The 15,105-nt window shown below is 39.2% G+C and overlaps 1 protein-coding gene across 16 annotated transcripts in view; it reads right to left on the bottom strand.

Annotated features, from left to right (window-relative positions):
- LOC115809138 (neurexin-1a-like) overlaps positions 1-15,105 on the bottom strand; it is a 226,294-nt gene that overhangs the window by 149,473 nt on the left and 61,716 nt on the right. For 7 of the 16 annotated variants that reach the window (XM_030770669.1, XM_030770675.1, XM_030770680.1 and 4 more), the window contains 3 exons: positions 7,863-8,164; positions 6,049-6,072; positions 4,753-4,914 (listed from right to left, as the gene is read on the bottom strand). In XM_030770669.1, coding sequence (XP_030626529.1) covers positions 4,753-4,914; positions 6,049-6,072; positions 7,863-8,164 — 488 coding nt within the window. Of the gene's footprint in view, positions 1-4,752; positions 4,915-6,027; positions 6,073-7,862; positions 8,165-15,105 lie in introns of all 16 variants that reach the window. The other 9 variants (XM_030770673.1, XM_030770677.1, XM_030770682.1 and 6 more) reach the window with 3 other exon arrangements.

Genomic DNA, 15,105 nt, shown 5'->3' with positions numbered 1-15,105 from the left:
AGTATTGTGACTTACACTCAGGTTACGGGAGATCCCTGCTTTTGTGCGTGAGGTGCTGATAATTCTGTCATGTGGCATAAACTGACACTGACATGCGAGGTCGTATCCTCCACCTGAGCCAGTCAAATCTCATGCGAACACTGAGCACACTGACCATAACAGCTTTACCTTCTAAAGCTTTAAGCAAAGTTGAGATTTTCAGAGTGTGTTGGTGTTGGGAGTATTTCTAGTTCAATGTGAAAGAAATATTAACGTTAGCTATGCCAGTGTTAGGCTGAGATGTTGCAGCGTTTTATTACTATGTGTAACTGCAGCAGCATTTGGTCTGAACTTGTCATTTTATTTGTGTATTGCAGCAGCCAGTTGGGGAGTAACAACACCACACAGCACCAGCACACGCTCACACACGCACACACACACGCACACAGACACACCTGCACATACACCCACACACACACACACACACAAACACACAATCACACATACACATGCAAACACACATACATGCACACACACACATAAACTCACAAACTGCACTCTGTGAGGGAAAAGCCGCTGACCACAGTCTCTCTCAGAACTCTAAACTTTAAGATGGATGGTTTTCAAACCATCTCTGAAACATTCAAATTAATTCAAAACACCCACAAACTCAGTCTATCCAGTCTCGTGACAAAGGAAATTTGAGACGCAGTACCGTCCAGATGGAGGGACATCATATGAAGGAAGGCCCCTTTTCAGAAAACAAAACTATTGTCTCATGCTAAACCCTAAACAACATTATTGCAGTGTCGTGAGAGTGATGAGTCTAATCAGAATTGCAGAGGAAGCAAGAAAAAGCATCAGGTAATTGTTAGTATGGAAATCAGACATTTCACAAGAAATAATAAGAGCCTCTGATCTCCTATCAATCATTGTGCCGTGCCATTAAAAAACAGCTCAAAGGAGCCTTCTGTGAATGGTGACAGGCCAGCGCAAGGCAGTAATGCCATAGTCAGCATGGATGTCCAAGGCTGGAAATAGTCCTATGATAATGAGACTGGCCAATCATGAGGAAAACAAACAAACAAACGAAAAAAAACACTGAACCAGCATGAACGCTGTTAAAATGAAACCCTAATTAAATTATGAAGACATGCTAAACAAGAACATTGAGAAATCCAGGATGTATAGCCAGCTTGTCATTCATTATTGTGTGTGTTACACACTGAGACATTAGATTAAGAGTTTGAGGTTTTGGTTCTTCATTTTTCCTTAAAGATAAGAAGACCAATTGCAATGCTATGCATTATTTGTCTACATGAATTGACTGTATTTAAATTTAATAACTCTAATATGCTGGAGTAGATCTATTCTCAGTCTTTGAGGTGCATCAGTGGTCATTATGACTAATTTTTCTTTTTGTTTTTTTCCCCAATCAATTCATATATATGAGTTTCTGTAAATAAACGAGTTTCTTGGTGTACAATTGAATACAAATAACTCTATTTATGGAATGCTTTTGCACAGAAGAAATACACAAAATAAATGGCCAGGAATGGCCTGTAATCAGAGTGGATTGCGGTCTAAAAATAAACAGCTCTGATCTATTGGTACACTGAATTTACAGTTTCCACTGGGCTATATGAATGCAGGTGCAGCAGTGACATTACACTACTTTTGAGACTCTAGAACCTCTGTAAGTTGCATAACCCAAGAACTCTAATGCAAACATGGTCCATTAATGATCACTGGTTAATTTGTGAATAGAAGTTCTCTTTTTTTCTTTCTTTTTTTTTTCTTTTTTTAAATGAGTGAAGCACACCAGTTATTCTTACTGCCTGGCAGTGGGTATTAGACATTTTCACTCATCTTTTTTCATGCAACTATACACTAATGGTCATACAGTGCTAGTCACTCATGCTACCAAGCATGCTGAATTGAAGTGCCCCTAAAATGCTAAATACTAATACTAAAAATACTGTATATATTAAAAAAGTACTAGTTGATGTAGCACTACTAATGACACAGAAGCGACATCAGCATATGCATGCATAAGACACACCTGTGCTGATTAAAGTCATCGTAAACACATTCTCTCTCACATTTTTAACCTTTTAATGATCTTCTGTTGCTGTCATTCAGGGGCACAGTGTCCTGGCCAGAAGCAATGGATTCTGGGACACTGAACAGGCTAAATAGTTAAGTGTGTCCACCCTAGTTAAATGTTAAGTGTGTCCACCCTTTTTTTCAGTGGCTATAACAGGACTTTTGTACATGTTTTTGCATACTGTGAACTAGATTGTCACCTGTTCTGACTAAACTTCATGATAATTATTGAACTACAGCATCTAAAGATTGGCCTGTTTATAAATCCAGATAAAACATGACAAAGATCTCAACCTGTACGTAATTTTTGTCTTCCCTAAACCAAACAAAATGGGTCATGCTGCGTGAAAAAAATGTTTAACATTGACTTAAAAACAGGGACAGCTCCTCTGGGGCCATATTAGCATGAGGCAAAGAGTGTGTCTATCAGGAAACCTCACCTTCTCAGAAGTGACTGTGAAAGAAAAGCACCCAGGCTACAAATAAGAAGACAACTTTTATTATTAGCCTACATGCAACTGACCGAAATAGTGGTTGAATATAATTACTCTACACTACATGCAAAACTTTTGATGGAACACCTAAATGCCGTGGGATTGTTTCCTTCCATGTCCTGGGTCTTATTCTGTTCCAAAAATGGAATGGAAAACAACAGGACCAGACTAGTCACCACACTGCTATGGTGCCAGGGTCAATTTTCCTGTAGTGTTTAAACTACCCCATGAAAAACATAAGAAGTCTTCTGGGGGGGAAACAAAACCGTTCTGACAAGAATCTTCTGGCAAAGACAGCAGAGGCTTCTATCTCAAGAAGAGGAAAAAAAACAACAGGCCAGACTGCAGAAATGCTTTAGTCACAGAGACTGGGTGCACAACAGGCACTGCCAATAAAAGGCAAATCGATACACAGAGTCAAGACAAAGGGCACCTTTTAGAGCCCAAGAAGATTGGATGGAGCTATGGGCCTTGTGTTCTCTCTAGCCACAAGAGACTTGTACTGCACTCATTTGTCACCAGCCCAGGGCCCTGACAACTAGGCTATTACTCTGATGGTGTTTCATCATCAAAACAGAGGAGCTCTGCACTCAGGACCAGAACTCTGCAGGCATGTACTACAACATGGCAACTCAAACTGTGACCACAGACACATGCAATCAATCAAGAGGCCAGTGCTCATGTTTTTTTGACTGTTGTTCAAATGTCATCCGTCTCAGACCACGGCACTCAAATCAAAACTAGCCTGGCATCTAGCTCACATTTTGATTTTTTTTTAAAAAAAAGAAAGAAAGAGAGAAAGAAAGACAGAAAAAGAACAACAAAAAATCGGAACATTAACAAAATCAGCTTTGAGATAACTAAGTCTTGGAGAGGTCTACTAAAGTTTAGTAAGACAGAGAAGACACTATGCTCAATGCTGGACACAAAAAATAACTGATTGTTCTTCTATTTCCACACTTTTAAAATCTTTATCTGCTGAGAGAAACAAGAAGAAGAGTGTAAGAGCTCCCCCTGTGACTTGGCTGTCTCATTACAGTGTACAGTGTAAGTAAATGGCTGTGTATACAGAATCCTTCTTACTGCCTTTGTCTCCCTAAAACATTTCATTATGTCAGGTCTTTTAATGAGCGGAGCTCTAATGAGCTAGAGGAAGAACACAGACATGTGACATGCACTCCAGAGCTTGTTACTGAGAGAGAAGTAGCCTCAGAACTTTCTTCAGGGTTCAGTTAGGATGGGTCTTTCAGCTGGAGGTGAATAGTAAAATGTAGGACACCAAAGGGGAAAAAAAAAAAAAAAAAGTAGCTTTGCAGAAGAGAAGTGGAGGAAACAGAACCTCTGAAATTAAAAGATGAATGAGGAAATTTCACGCAGTACTGTGAGGATTTTACTTTTGCCGAAATCTAGGCACATCCCTCCCTGGTGGCCGCTGATGGAAATGCTTTTTTCAGGTCAGAATATCCATTAAGCATCCAATGTAAATGTCATACTCCATGTTTTAAAGCATAGTCCTGGAAAAATGAAATGTAATATGAAAAAGAAAAAAAAAACTACAAGTTGCTGGTGCACTGACCATGAGTAAACAGTCCCCACCATCTCTCTCACATTCCGTTTTAAGAGACCCACCATTTCAAACAGTTCAAATACCCATACACTCAGAGAACACTCTGTACCTCTTGGCAAGTTCACCAAGTTCAGGAAACACGTTCCTATTAATCTGTAAAATGATCCGAGTGCCTAACCATCGTGGAACAGAAATGTTGTCCCTGTGTTATATTTTAATTACAACTGTGTGCTTTAAAAATATCCAGCGAATGCTGAAAAGCTCTCAACTGAAAAAAAGGGCTTGACTATGAGGGCTTGCCAATTTAGACAGTTGAATCTCATAATACTTATGACATTTATATTTATGTCATTCCAGCTGATGACATATTTATGGGTCCTAAAAGTTTGCAAAAGGGACTGGGTATGAACAAGTCTTCAGATTGTTTTAGATACATTTTCATGTTCTGCAAACACAATTCATTCTACTATCCTGTCAAGGAATGCTACCAATAAGAAATAACAGCAGTGTTAACTGAAGAGCTGAAAATATAGCCAACCAACCAACAAAGAGCTCATATAGAGGTGTTTTTATTTATTTATTTATTTTATTTTATTTTATTTTTACCTCCTTCAGGCAACCCATAAAGTTGTTGCTAACAGGAGATCCAGGAAGGTCTGCTGTGCTAGGGCTGCCTCCAACATAGAAAAAGTCGTCAGAGCCTAGCATCGTGTAGTCTTCTTGCGTATATCCAGTAGTGGTCAGAATCCCATCCACGGATATTGTTACCTAGACAACAAAGCACAGGGAAAGGACACGCTATACTCAAATAACCTATTAGCTGCAGTCTGGTTTTGCTCTTCCTCTCAATGCCTATGATATTTTTTGCTATGTTTTTTAACTGAAACCCATTTTCATGTCTGTTTTATTTTGTTTGTTTGTTTTTTTCTTGCTTTTTTTTATTATTTATTTTGTCCAGTTAAAGGATTAGTTTGAAGACAGTTAGCCCCCAGGTAAATCTGGTTAGGGAGTTAGCGGATTACTCAGACTAGTGTGTTAGTATCGCCCCTAATGCAACTGAAAAAGAATTTAGCAGACACAAAAATGGTGTTAGTAGAATGTAATCTAGGTTAGTTTTGATAAGATTTTTATTAGTATGTTGAGTTGTTTGTTTTTTACCAACAAAAAGAAATAACACCATGCTAAAGGATTAAACTGAAAGCACAAGCAAGTAGAAGCACAACCACAGTTTGCTTTTTGTTAATGTAACATAAGAATGTTTTCCAACTTAATCATGCTTATTGGTTTTTTTCTTTTTGGTGTATACACACAAAAAGAAAACCTTTAGATTCAGATAAAAAAACAAAAAGTAAATAAATAAAGTCACAGGTACTGGAAAGAGGGCATTTCTTACGATGTCATGTACGACCAGTCGCACATGAGCCGTGCCAAAACAAAGGAGGGACTCTTGAGAAAAGCACCAGACACAAACACAACTTTCAAGTGACAATTAGATGAACAAATGGGCAGCTGGGCATTCATAGCGGGCATTCTGAATGCATGCCATGCTGAGTGAATGGTAATTGAACTGGCTGGGCCAAAGAGCACCAGGCCAGCCAGCCAGGAGACGATCCTCCTTGTAAACCACTGCTTGATGCAAAAGGCTTGAAACGATGCTCCTAAAGGTGGATCAAACAGAATTGGACAGGAAACAGGTAAAATAAGGAAGGAAAAGAAAAAAATAACAAAACAACGGATGAAGAGAAAAATAAAAGGAGTCAAAAAGTAAGCAGAAGAGTACCAACCGCAGTTCCCCTTTTTTGTTAATGATGTCTACAGTAAAAAGAAAGAAAAGAAACACACGGCAAACCCAAACTAAGAAACAATTAGAATGATATCTACCGAACAATGTAGTTTGTTTACCATAGCGTGTCCAATGCCTGAGTGCTTTGTGGAAAAGGGGGGAGAAAGGAAATTAAAAACTGTGAACAGAATAACGATCGTTACTGAAAAAAGATATGATGGTTACTACCAAGGTTAGTACATTGTTTGTTAAACGTTAAAAACGTTTTGTTAGTAGAATGACACATTCCATGAATGACGTTAGTTTTTCCGAAGCATGTTAGTAACATAGAGAAAAAAGGGCAAAATAAGGTTTACAAGAAAAAAAGCAGACTAACAAACTAACAGCAATGCTCCACAAGTGGTAGCAGTACTGATCTCTGAGACTCGTTCTACGTTCAGACAGTTGAGAGCTGTATTTTTAATGACCAGACTGCTTCAGAGGAACCTCAGCATTTTGCATTTTGCCCCATCACCCCACCCAACACAGTGTATGACTGACAGACATTAAATGGTTTATAATAGAGAATGCCTAAAGCACATCAGTTGACCCTCTTTAACGAAAGTCCCCACGTTTGTTTTTATATCTGTTTCTTTTTCTTTTTCTCCCTTTTTCTTGTCAACAACCGACCGATTAGCATTGCGACCAATGGTGTCGCCAGAGAATTGACTGCTCCCATACCTGCTTTTGGTCTTAGTGATGAACTTTAGGTTCACTTTACTGCAATGAGACAAAGCAAAGGAGACCCTGACACAGAATGGAGAGGATGAAGATCTGTCTGCTCCCCCACTTAGCATGCACTCCTTATATGCATTCATCAGTTAAACTAATTCAGTCCAATTAGCCAAATTCATTCACTTCACACAATGGCTAAAATTACTTTTATCTTAAAAAAAAGTCTCTTGTCCATCATTTAAGCAAGGACATATCTAGATGGGGTTTTGAATCACATAACCATTTGCCACCAGTCATTTCCAAAACAAATTACACGGTTTTGGTCACAATTTTTTTTTTTTTTTTTTGGATGAAAATGGTTTGAGTGCAGTTTTGGAAGAATAGTATTCTCTGATACATGTTAGGCCTTTCATTATAATCCAGTACAGTTTGATGTTGAATGTCTACCATAGGCTATAAAACCTACTTGATTTAGCTGAAAAAGAAAGGGAGAGGAAAACTGAAAAAGAAAGAAAACTGAAAACAAATTGCCCAGGTACTGTAACGTTTTCTCATCTGCCCTGTCACTGTATGTGATCCTAGTGTTGCCATTTTGAGGTTTACAGAAGAAACAGTAGAGTGTTTATCCTCACAGGATGCTGCCTGCACAGCGTGAAGGAACTGGGCTCTGAGGCAGAGACCCCACAGGTCAACGTTAGGATTTGTTTAGTTACAACAGACTGCAGAGCTTAGGAGCTGATGTTGATGCTGTTTTCTTAACAATGGAGACACAATTAACACTGCCAAAAGCTGCCATGCAAAGTCAGAGAGACTTAAATACTGAAGGCAATTAGATTTGATTGCTTTAACTGAAGAGTATACTGTCAGACTGAGTCCTGTTCTTTGTACAGAGCTGTTTTGCAGTAGGCATACGTGTAATAAAAATGAAATAAATTCTTGTTCATTAAAGACCGCATCCTTCTACAACTTATATGCAACTAAATTAAATACCGTTTTAAAATTAAGGACTATGAACCAAATTACTCTTCAGTGGTCTACAATACCCCTTCATGGTCTAGATATACCCCTGCTTAACTGTGGGACGGTATGCACGTATATATTTCAGTCGCTGATACTGTAAGTAGTACAACAGGGATTTCTGGTTGTCTGATGACAATCATTTTTGGAAAATTTCACTATTTATCTCTTTTGTCTCTGCCATCACCCTCTGCACTGTTACCTGACGAAGATTCCTTGTTACTTTCACATCATGCCAATCATTGTCATTAAATTTCCCATTGACTGGCTCCACCAGAGCTTCAAAGGCCCCGGACCCCAAATTAATGACGAGTGAGACCGCCCCGTTTTTCAGCGCCAGGTTGACATAGTCGGCCGATTTGCCCGTGTGCAGCATGAGTCCGTTCCTCTGTAGGGTTTTGAATGAAAGCGTGATTTCATCACTGCTGCTTTGGATTGGATTCAATGACAAATCGTAGCAGAAGTATTCAGAGCCTTTGAAGGTCGCCACATGCTCTTCTTTCCCTAAAAAGGAGACAAAGAAAAAAGAGTCTAAGGTAACTTTCATCAAGAGACACAGAGTCAAGTTAGTTTTAGTTAGAGTCAGTGTTTCAATCTGTGGAGAGGATAAGGATGCAAGAGTATACACAAAGTATATACGCATACAATCACCCTCACTTCACAAAGGGGACCGATACCTGGGCATATTCATATTTGCATATAGTGAATATCTTTAGCATTTGCTTGCTTTGAACTGACACAGTAACAAATTGACATATTGTTCTGTTTTCAACCCAAGACAAAGGCCAAAAACCCCCCCCCAAAAAACCCATCTTTTTACCTGCTTATCTCAGCAGTGTACAGAAACTCTTTGAGAGACATCCTGGTTTTACATATGCCAGAGTGAGAGAGAGCGAGCAAGCGAGCCTCACTCTTGGATCTCAGCAGCCCAGTGCAAACATACAGCATTCCAGCTCAGCTGAGAGACATCAATCCCCAAGCAAAGCGGATTGTTTACCTTATCTGCTCCTATTGTATGTCTGAATGAGAGACATAAATGGTATAATGGAGGATGATGTTTCTAGGGTATTACACAGTATTTATCCAGCCTTTCCCCCATTAATCTCATGAGATACAGCCATGCATACAGAAAAGGAGAAGAGAGAAAGAGAGAGAGAGCCAGAGACAGAGGCAGAGGGAGAGAGAGTAATTACAGTGGTATGTGACCTTCCAAAGGTATCTGGTTAGACTTTTCAGGCACTTATATTGGTAGCTACTCTGAGTAGTAATCATAATCATTGTCATAATGATAATCATAATCTAATAACCCTAAATATAATATTATACTGTAAGTCATGTTTGAATCATGCATTGAGGCATCAAGGTGAACATATAACTATGTTAGGATATGAAGGGAATCTCTTGTTGCAGAGAGCGACTGTGCATAAAATGAAACTATGTCGGCGGGTGACAGGTGAAGAAAACATGAGGTCATATTAGCATATTTAAAGTGTTTTAGAGTTCTAGTGAACCAGCTGTCTATGAGTTGAGACTAGGTTTAGCCCATCTTGCTCATGAATTTTCATTTACAACAGCAAAATCTAACAAAATTAGCCATTTAGATAGGGACTGATTTCCTATATCTTCTTGCTGACACACAAAACACCATATATGTACATGGCTAAATCTTACACATAAACACAAACAACGTCTCTAAATCTAAAGATTTTCTCCAGGTCCGTCGGCACATCTCAGGATTGGAGAGAATGATAGAATGGGTTAAGTAGGCTGACCCCAATCTCTTTATCAGCACCGCTCTTCGTTGTGTTATCTGATCTTAATGCCGAATCTCCATCAGTGTGAATGACACCTGTCTGTTAATGTTTGACCCCCAAATGCCCTTTTCTGAATGAATGATCTGTTCCATCTCTTTGTTGCCATTCCTTTCTCATGGCATTCTCTGGGCTTTAGCCCAGCACTGTCAATCAATATGGTTAAAGATTGTAAACCGCTGCATGGATCTCAGGATTCATTGTGTGTGAGGGAGAGTATTGGGTATTGAGCAGACTGGAGGCTGGAGTGAATAATATTCTCGTTCCAGACTTTTCACTCCAGTCAACCAAGACAACATAAGAGCACTTCTTCTTTCAAACTGCTGAAGTGTCTGAGAGAGGCTATATACTGATGCCATCTTTTCACATCTGAATTGTGACAGGCAATGCCACCTCGTACTGTGGAGTCACAGTCACTCTCTAATACTTTTTAATACTCGTCTCTGCGTCATGAAACAGAACTGTAAAAATTAGGTGTAACAATCTTGCTTGAAAGGCAAGAATGACAAGATGAAATGATAGTAAACCTCTAAAAAGAAAGAAAAAAAAAGCACTAGGACAGGGGGCTCCTGATAGAGCAGTCTTTGATTTGAGACTCACGAAAATGTTTTGGTGCATTGCAGTACAAATGTTCAACAGTGAAAAATCCTCACTTCAGAGAAAAAGGGCAGCATTGTTTTAAAATTTTGTTATAGGATTTTTTTTTTTTTTAATTCCTTTGAGGTCAGATTGTTTCAGGGAAAATTCTGTCTTTTATCTCTGACACCATAGCAATGTTACCATTGTAGCTTTACTCCTTATTAATGGGTCAGACCGGAGTCTGTCATTTAGAGAGAAGGATATAGAATGTATTGAATCTGCTGAGAAGGATTTGTAAACTTTGCTTTTACTCAAATGTAATTAGACACAACGAAATGTAATATGAAGAGGCAGTCTGTGACAGTGCTCTGAGGAACATTCTAGAGCACTTAATTTCCCTACGAGTGCCGAATAAAAAAAAAGGGGGGGCATACCGATCTGACAACATTGTCACTCATTATTGAGTACGAAATGGTAACTAACAGAAAGTCAATAAAAAAAATGACAGAGGCGAAATGAGATTGCAAAGCTGTGCACACTCCATTGCGAAGAGCACTTCATTCTTCTGTCTCTTAATACTGAGGCAATAGACAGCATGATCTCTTTTAGAAATGAAATCTATCTACAGGCAAATGGCTTTAGTTTGCCTTCTCACTGAAGCACTCTCTTGATAAGATGATGCACTTAAAACATCTACATGAATGTCAAGGCTTTTCATTGACGTTGAAAATGCAAAAAGCGCATCTGTGGGGGCCATTTGTGATCTGGACCTCATTCCCTCCATTCAGCATGACAGCCTCACTGTTTTCTTTGACAAACGGAGACATGGAGCTAAGGAGCGGGTGAGCTATGAATTCAAAGACTCAGATCAATATAGTGTAGAACAGCTGAGTCAAGCCGACATGGCATTTCTAAAGTGTATGCTTCAAGAGTGTAGTTTTAGGCATCTGTCTTTGTGTTTTGACTGTTTTAACTGCTTTTGGGACATCCCGTGTAATCTGCTTTTTATTAGTTTATTTTTGTCTCACACATCCAGACAAAGGTCACAGTACAACACTAATCACTACAGAGATATAATCTATAGTCATCATGGATGCAATCTAGTTTACAATAAAAAATAATTGAGACACACCCAGACACCTGCTTAGTTTGAGCCCCAGTGGAATGCAAGCAGTGTCTCAGTGATTGACAGGTTGCCTTTAGTCTTCACGCTGAATTTGAAGAGTCTCATTTGGCCAGCCTGCATTTTCCTCAGCTTGACTCATATTCTTACTGAGTCATGTTGAACATAGCTAACCTAAGCTCTGAATTACTCCTTTGTACACACAAGGCACTGTTTTAGTAATTCCAGTGAGACAGAGAACATCAGAGGTGATATACAAACCTTTGGCTGTGACACTTTTATTAGTTATCTCCAAGAAATGCCCATAGCCTATCATGCTACAACCAGAACTGTTTCCATCACCTTTCTCAAGACATAGTGTCATCTTCAGCAATGAGAGCTGACTTATATGAAATATAACTCTACCGTGATTGACTTCAGTTATAACTCAGTAAAACAGTTTAATGGAGGTTTCTGAATCTAACACACATGCATAGTTTATTATCTCGACAACTGAGAAACCTTTAACTGCCTCAAGCCAGCCGCTGCATAAGAAACCTTGAAGAAGAGTAAAGGTCTGTAAGAGAAACCTCCTGACCTCAATGGATCTTTATTTTATCTCTTCATCTTTCTTTTTTTCACAAGTCATTTCAGCATATTACAGATCCCTTCCCTGAGTTAAAAGGTAAACTACAGATTTTTTTTTTTCCTTTTTCTTTTCTTTTTTTATGATGAAAGTTCAGGAGGAGTTCAATCTTACATTCTGATAGGCTCAACCATAGAGTGAAAGAGTACAAACAGAATAAGAGTAAAGTCTCATGCTATCACCAAGCAGAGGGTATGGTTTGGATGTTTACCATCAGTCGCACACCTCACACATCTCTCTCTCTCTCTCTCTCCCCCTCCCTCTCTCTCTCCTTCACTCTCATCCACTGTTCACACAGTTCATATGATTGACAGACTATTAAAGCAATAGGGAAGTTAGTGTCAGATAGTCCCTGTAAGCCTCTTACGCAGTGACAGAGCAGAGCTTCTGTAGTGTGTGCAGTACCCTGAATACAGCCTTTTAACAATATTGATCTCCGTATTTAAATAAGCCCATCATGCCAGAGAGAATTTGTGAAGTGCTGTGATTTTTTACAGTCTAACCAAAGTGATGATATTCTAAACCTGAACCTCTTACTGCTGATTGTACACCCATCATCATTATTTTCCTGTGGTATGATATGAAAACCTGAGCACAGTTAGAGAGAAAGATGGAAGAGGAAGACAGATGCACGTTGGAGAAAGATGCAAAGAGTCTCTCTCAGTTCATAGGGGACATTGTCACATGTTAGTAACCACATGCCCATAACCAGTCATAAAAGCAGTTGCCAGGTGAGACTGTTGTTCTCTTGATATTCATACACATGCTTGCACACGCACACACACACACACACACACACACACAAACAAAGAGACAAAAGACAGTCCTGTGTCAAATGGATCCTGGTTGTATCCATGAGGCAGTGAGTGAAGATTCGTTTTGGCTGCTCTGTGTCTCATCATGACACTGTGTCTTTGTAGCAAGGTCAAATCTGTGTTTCATTTAAAGAGGAGTGGTGTACAGTAACACCTTTGCATGCATATGACACTGCTCAGTGGGAAGCTGTAGACTCATTTCTCGCAACATAATTAATAGGGTATTGGATATACAATGACTTATGAGTGAGAGAGAGAGAGAGAGAGAGAGGGTGGGAGAGTGTGTGTATGTGTCTCTGTGTGAGAGTGAATGTTGTACACCATTACACCATTCTTATTCTTATTAGTTATGTTGTTTGTTGTTGTTGCTGTTGTATCAAATTGACAGCACTGAGTCAAGTCCACAGAGAAGTAACAGCCTGGTGCCTGTCAAAAATGGAGTAAGCATCACCAGATTATTTCTGTATTGTACGAAAATGTAATTTGTTGCACATGTACGCTTACCATGGCCAGATACTTAAGACGTCACCTTGATTGCCTCTAATACCGTTTAACTTTGAGTGTTTACCCTCATTAAAAAAACTTCTCATTAGCAAAGCAGTGTGAAGTACTCATTACTGGCACCAACATCTTAAATTGAAAATTACTTCCTGTTTCGTAACTCCATACTCTCCCTAAAACAAAAGCTAAACTGGCAATAAGAATGGATTACAATGGTCATACATGAGCGACAAAAGAGGATTCTTTTCATATTCAAATAGCGATTGGGGTTTTTTGGGAATGAGAGGAAAACGTTTAGAATATTTTCCATCGAAGCTGTCTGGTTCTCTGAAGAATATGTCGTATGTTTTGATCATATTACCTTCTAAGCACAAAGAAGAGACTGGTGGCGACGGAAAACATGAATGCTATTGATCACCGATACCAGCCGAAAGGTCTCTCGTGTTTATTTATTTCATTTTCACCATGTGTGATTTGCTTATAGATTTGCTTATAGATCCAGTGCATCGCAATCAGCTAAGGAGACACTCGTGGCAGTGCTCGGGGATTGAGAGACCTTGAGGGCTATACTAAACGCCCAAAAGCATTTGTCATAGAGTTTGTGAGTTTTTATCGCTATTGTACAGATACAATGAAAGCAAGCAATGTAAACCAAATACAGTCTGACCCTGTGGTTTGAGATTTCAGATACCAAATGTGTGTCTAAAGGAAGGAAAATAAAACAAAAATAAAAGGCTGGTCCACACGATAGAGAGAAAAAAAAGGGGGTGGGGGGTGGGGGTTGGGAGGGAGAGGCTGAGCCAGCTCAAAGTCAGCAGGATTACACTCAGAGAATCTGGCTCCTTTCCTTAATTGGCATTCTCTCAGTCAGGTGCCTAGGCAACCCTTTACTGCAATGAACTCCTAGGTAGAGAGAACAATACTTTCCAGCACATTCAGGGGAAAGAGAGAGAGAAGGAGAGAGAGAGAGAAAAGGGCAGAGAGTGTGGAACGTGAGAAAATGAGCCAGTGCCTCCTGTTCCATACACACAAACACAAATGCACTCTATTGATGTGTAGGCAGCTCTTGCTGTGTGTGTGTGTGTGTGTGTGTGTGTTATTCATTTATTTATTTTGGAAGCAGACAATAATTGAGGAATTTGTGTGAAGAAAAGGACCAATGCCCTCTATTACTGTTTGTCTCAAGTTAAAAGGTACTGAGCGTTTAGGTAAACCTTGATATTCATGAAAATAAGGCCAAATTAAGGTCCACCTGTAGACTTGAGTCTTAATGGATCTCAAGGTGTTTGAAAAAAGGAGTAAAGGAAAGGATCAAGTTATGCTTAAATCAGGGATGCAAATCAAAGGTTTTTCTTTACCTCACAGGGAAAAAAAAAAAAATCCCCATTTTCACAAACAGCAGTCAGCCTATTAAAAATGATCTGAGGTCAAGATTGAGCACGTCTCTTTAAAACAGAGATTCACCTAGTATGGAGAATCTCCAGTTGAAGGTCCATCTTTCTAAACTAAAAGACTTCCCTGAATTCCTCCTTTAAACAAAGCAACTCAGATCCAAGGTATAAATCTAGCATGACACTTCAATACTGGCCTCCCGGAGCTACGGCGAGAAATGGTAAAAAAAAAATAAAAAATATCACCTAAAAGACCATCCATTCCCTGAAGAGAGAGACCCAATTTGTAGCCTATTCCAGCACTACAGTCGATGGGAATGGTTAAACTGAGCGCAGATCAAAAATGGGATCACCGGATATGTGTTCATGGTAGTTTGCCAGAGGTGTATGGACTGAACCAGAATTTTGTAAACACAGTAGCATCTGAACAAAGTGTGAAGTGGGCAAACAATTACAACAAATGGAGAAGATTAAGCAACACTAAGCAAGAAGTTTAAAAGATAAGGAAGAGATGTCAGCTTTTTGTTTGTATGTTTGTTTGTTTTTCTTTATGGTGTTGATTCTTACAAGTAATGAAGCATCCTGAGTGGTAAAGAAACA

The sequence above is a fragment of the Chanos chanos genome, chromosome 4, assembly GCF_902362185.1.
Source record: "Chanos chanos chromosome 4, fChaCha1.1, whole genome shotgun sequence".
In the NCBI taxonomy this organism is placed as follows: Eukaryota; Metazoa; Chordata; class Actinopteri; order Gonorynchiformes; family Chanidae; genus Chanos; species Chanos chanos.
Note: the sequence above shows the minus strand (reverse complement) of the source record. Positions and strands in the feature narration are given on the sequence as shown.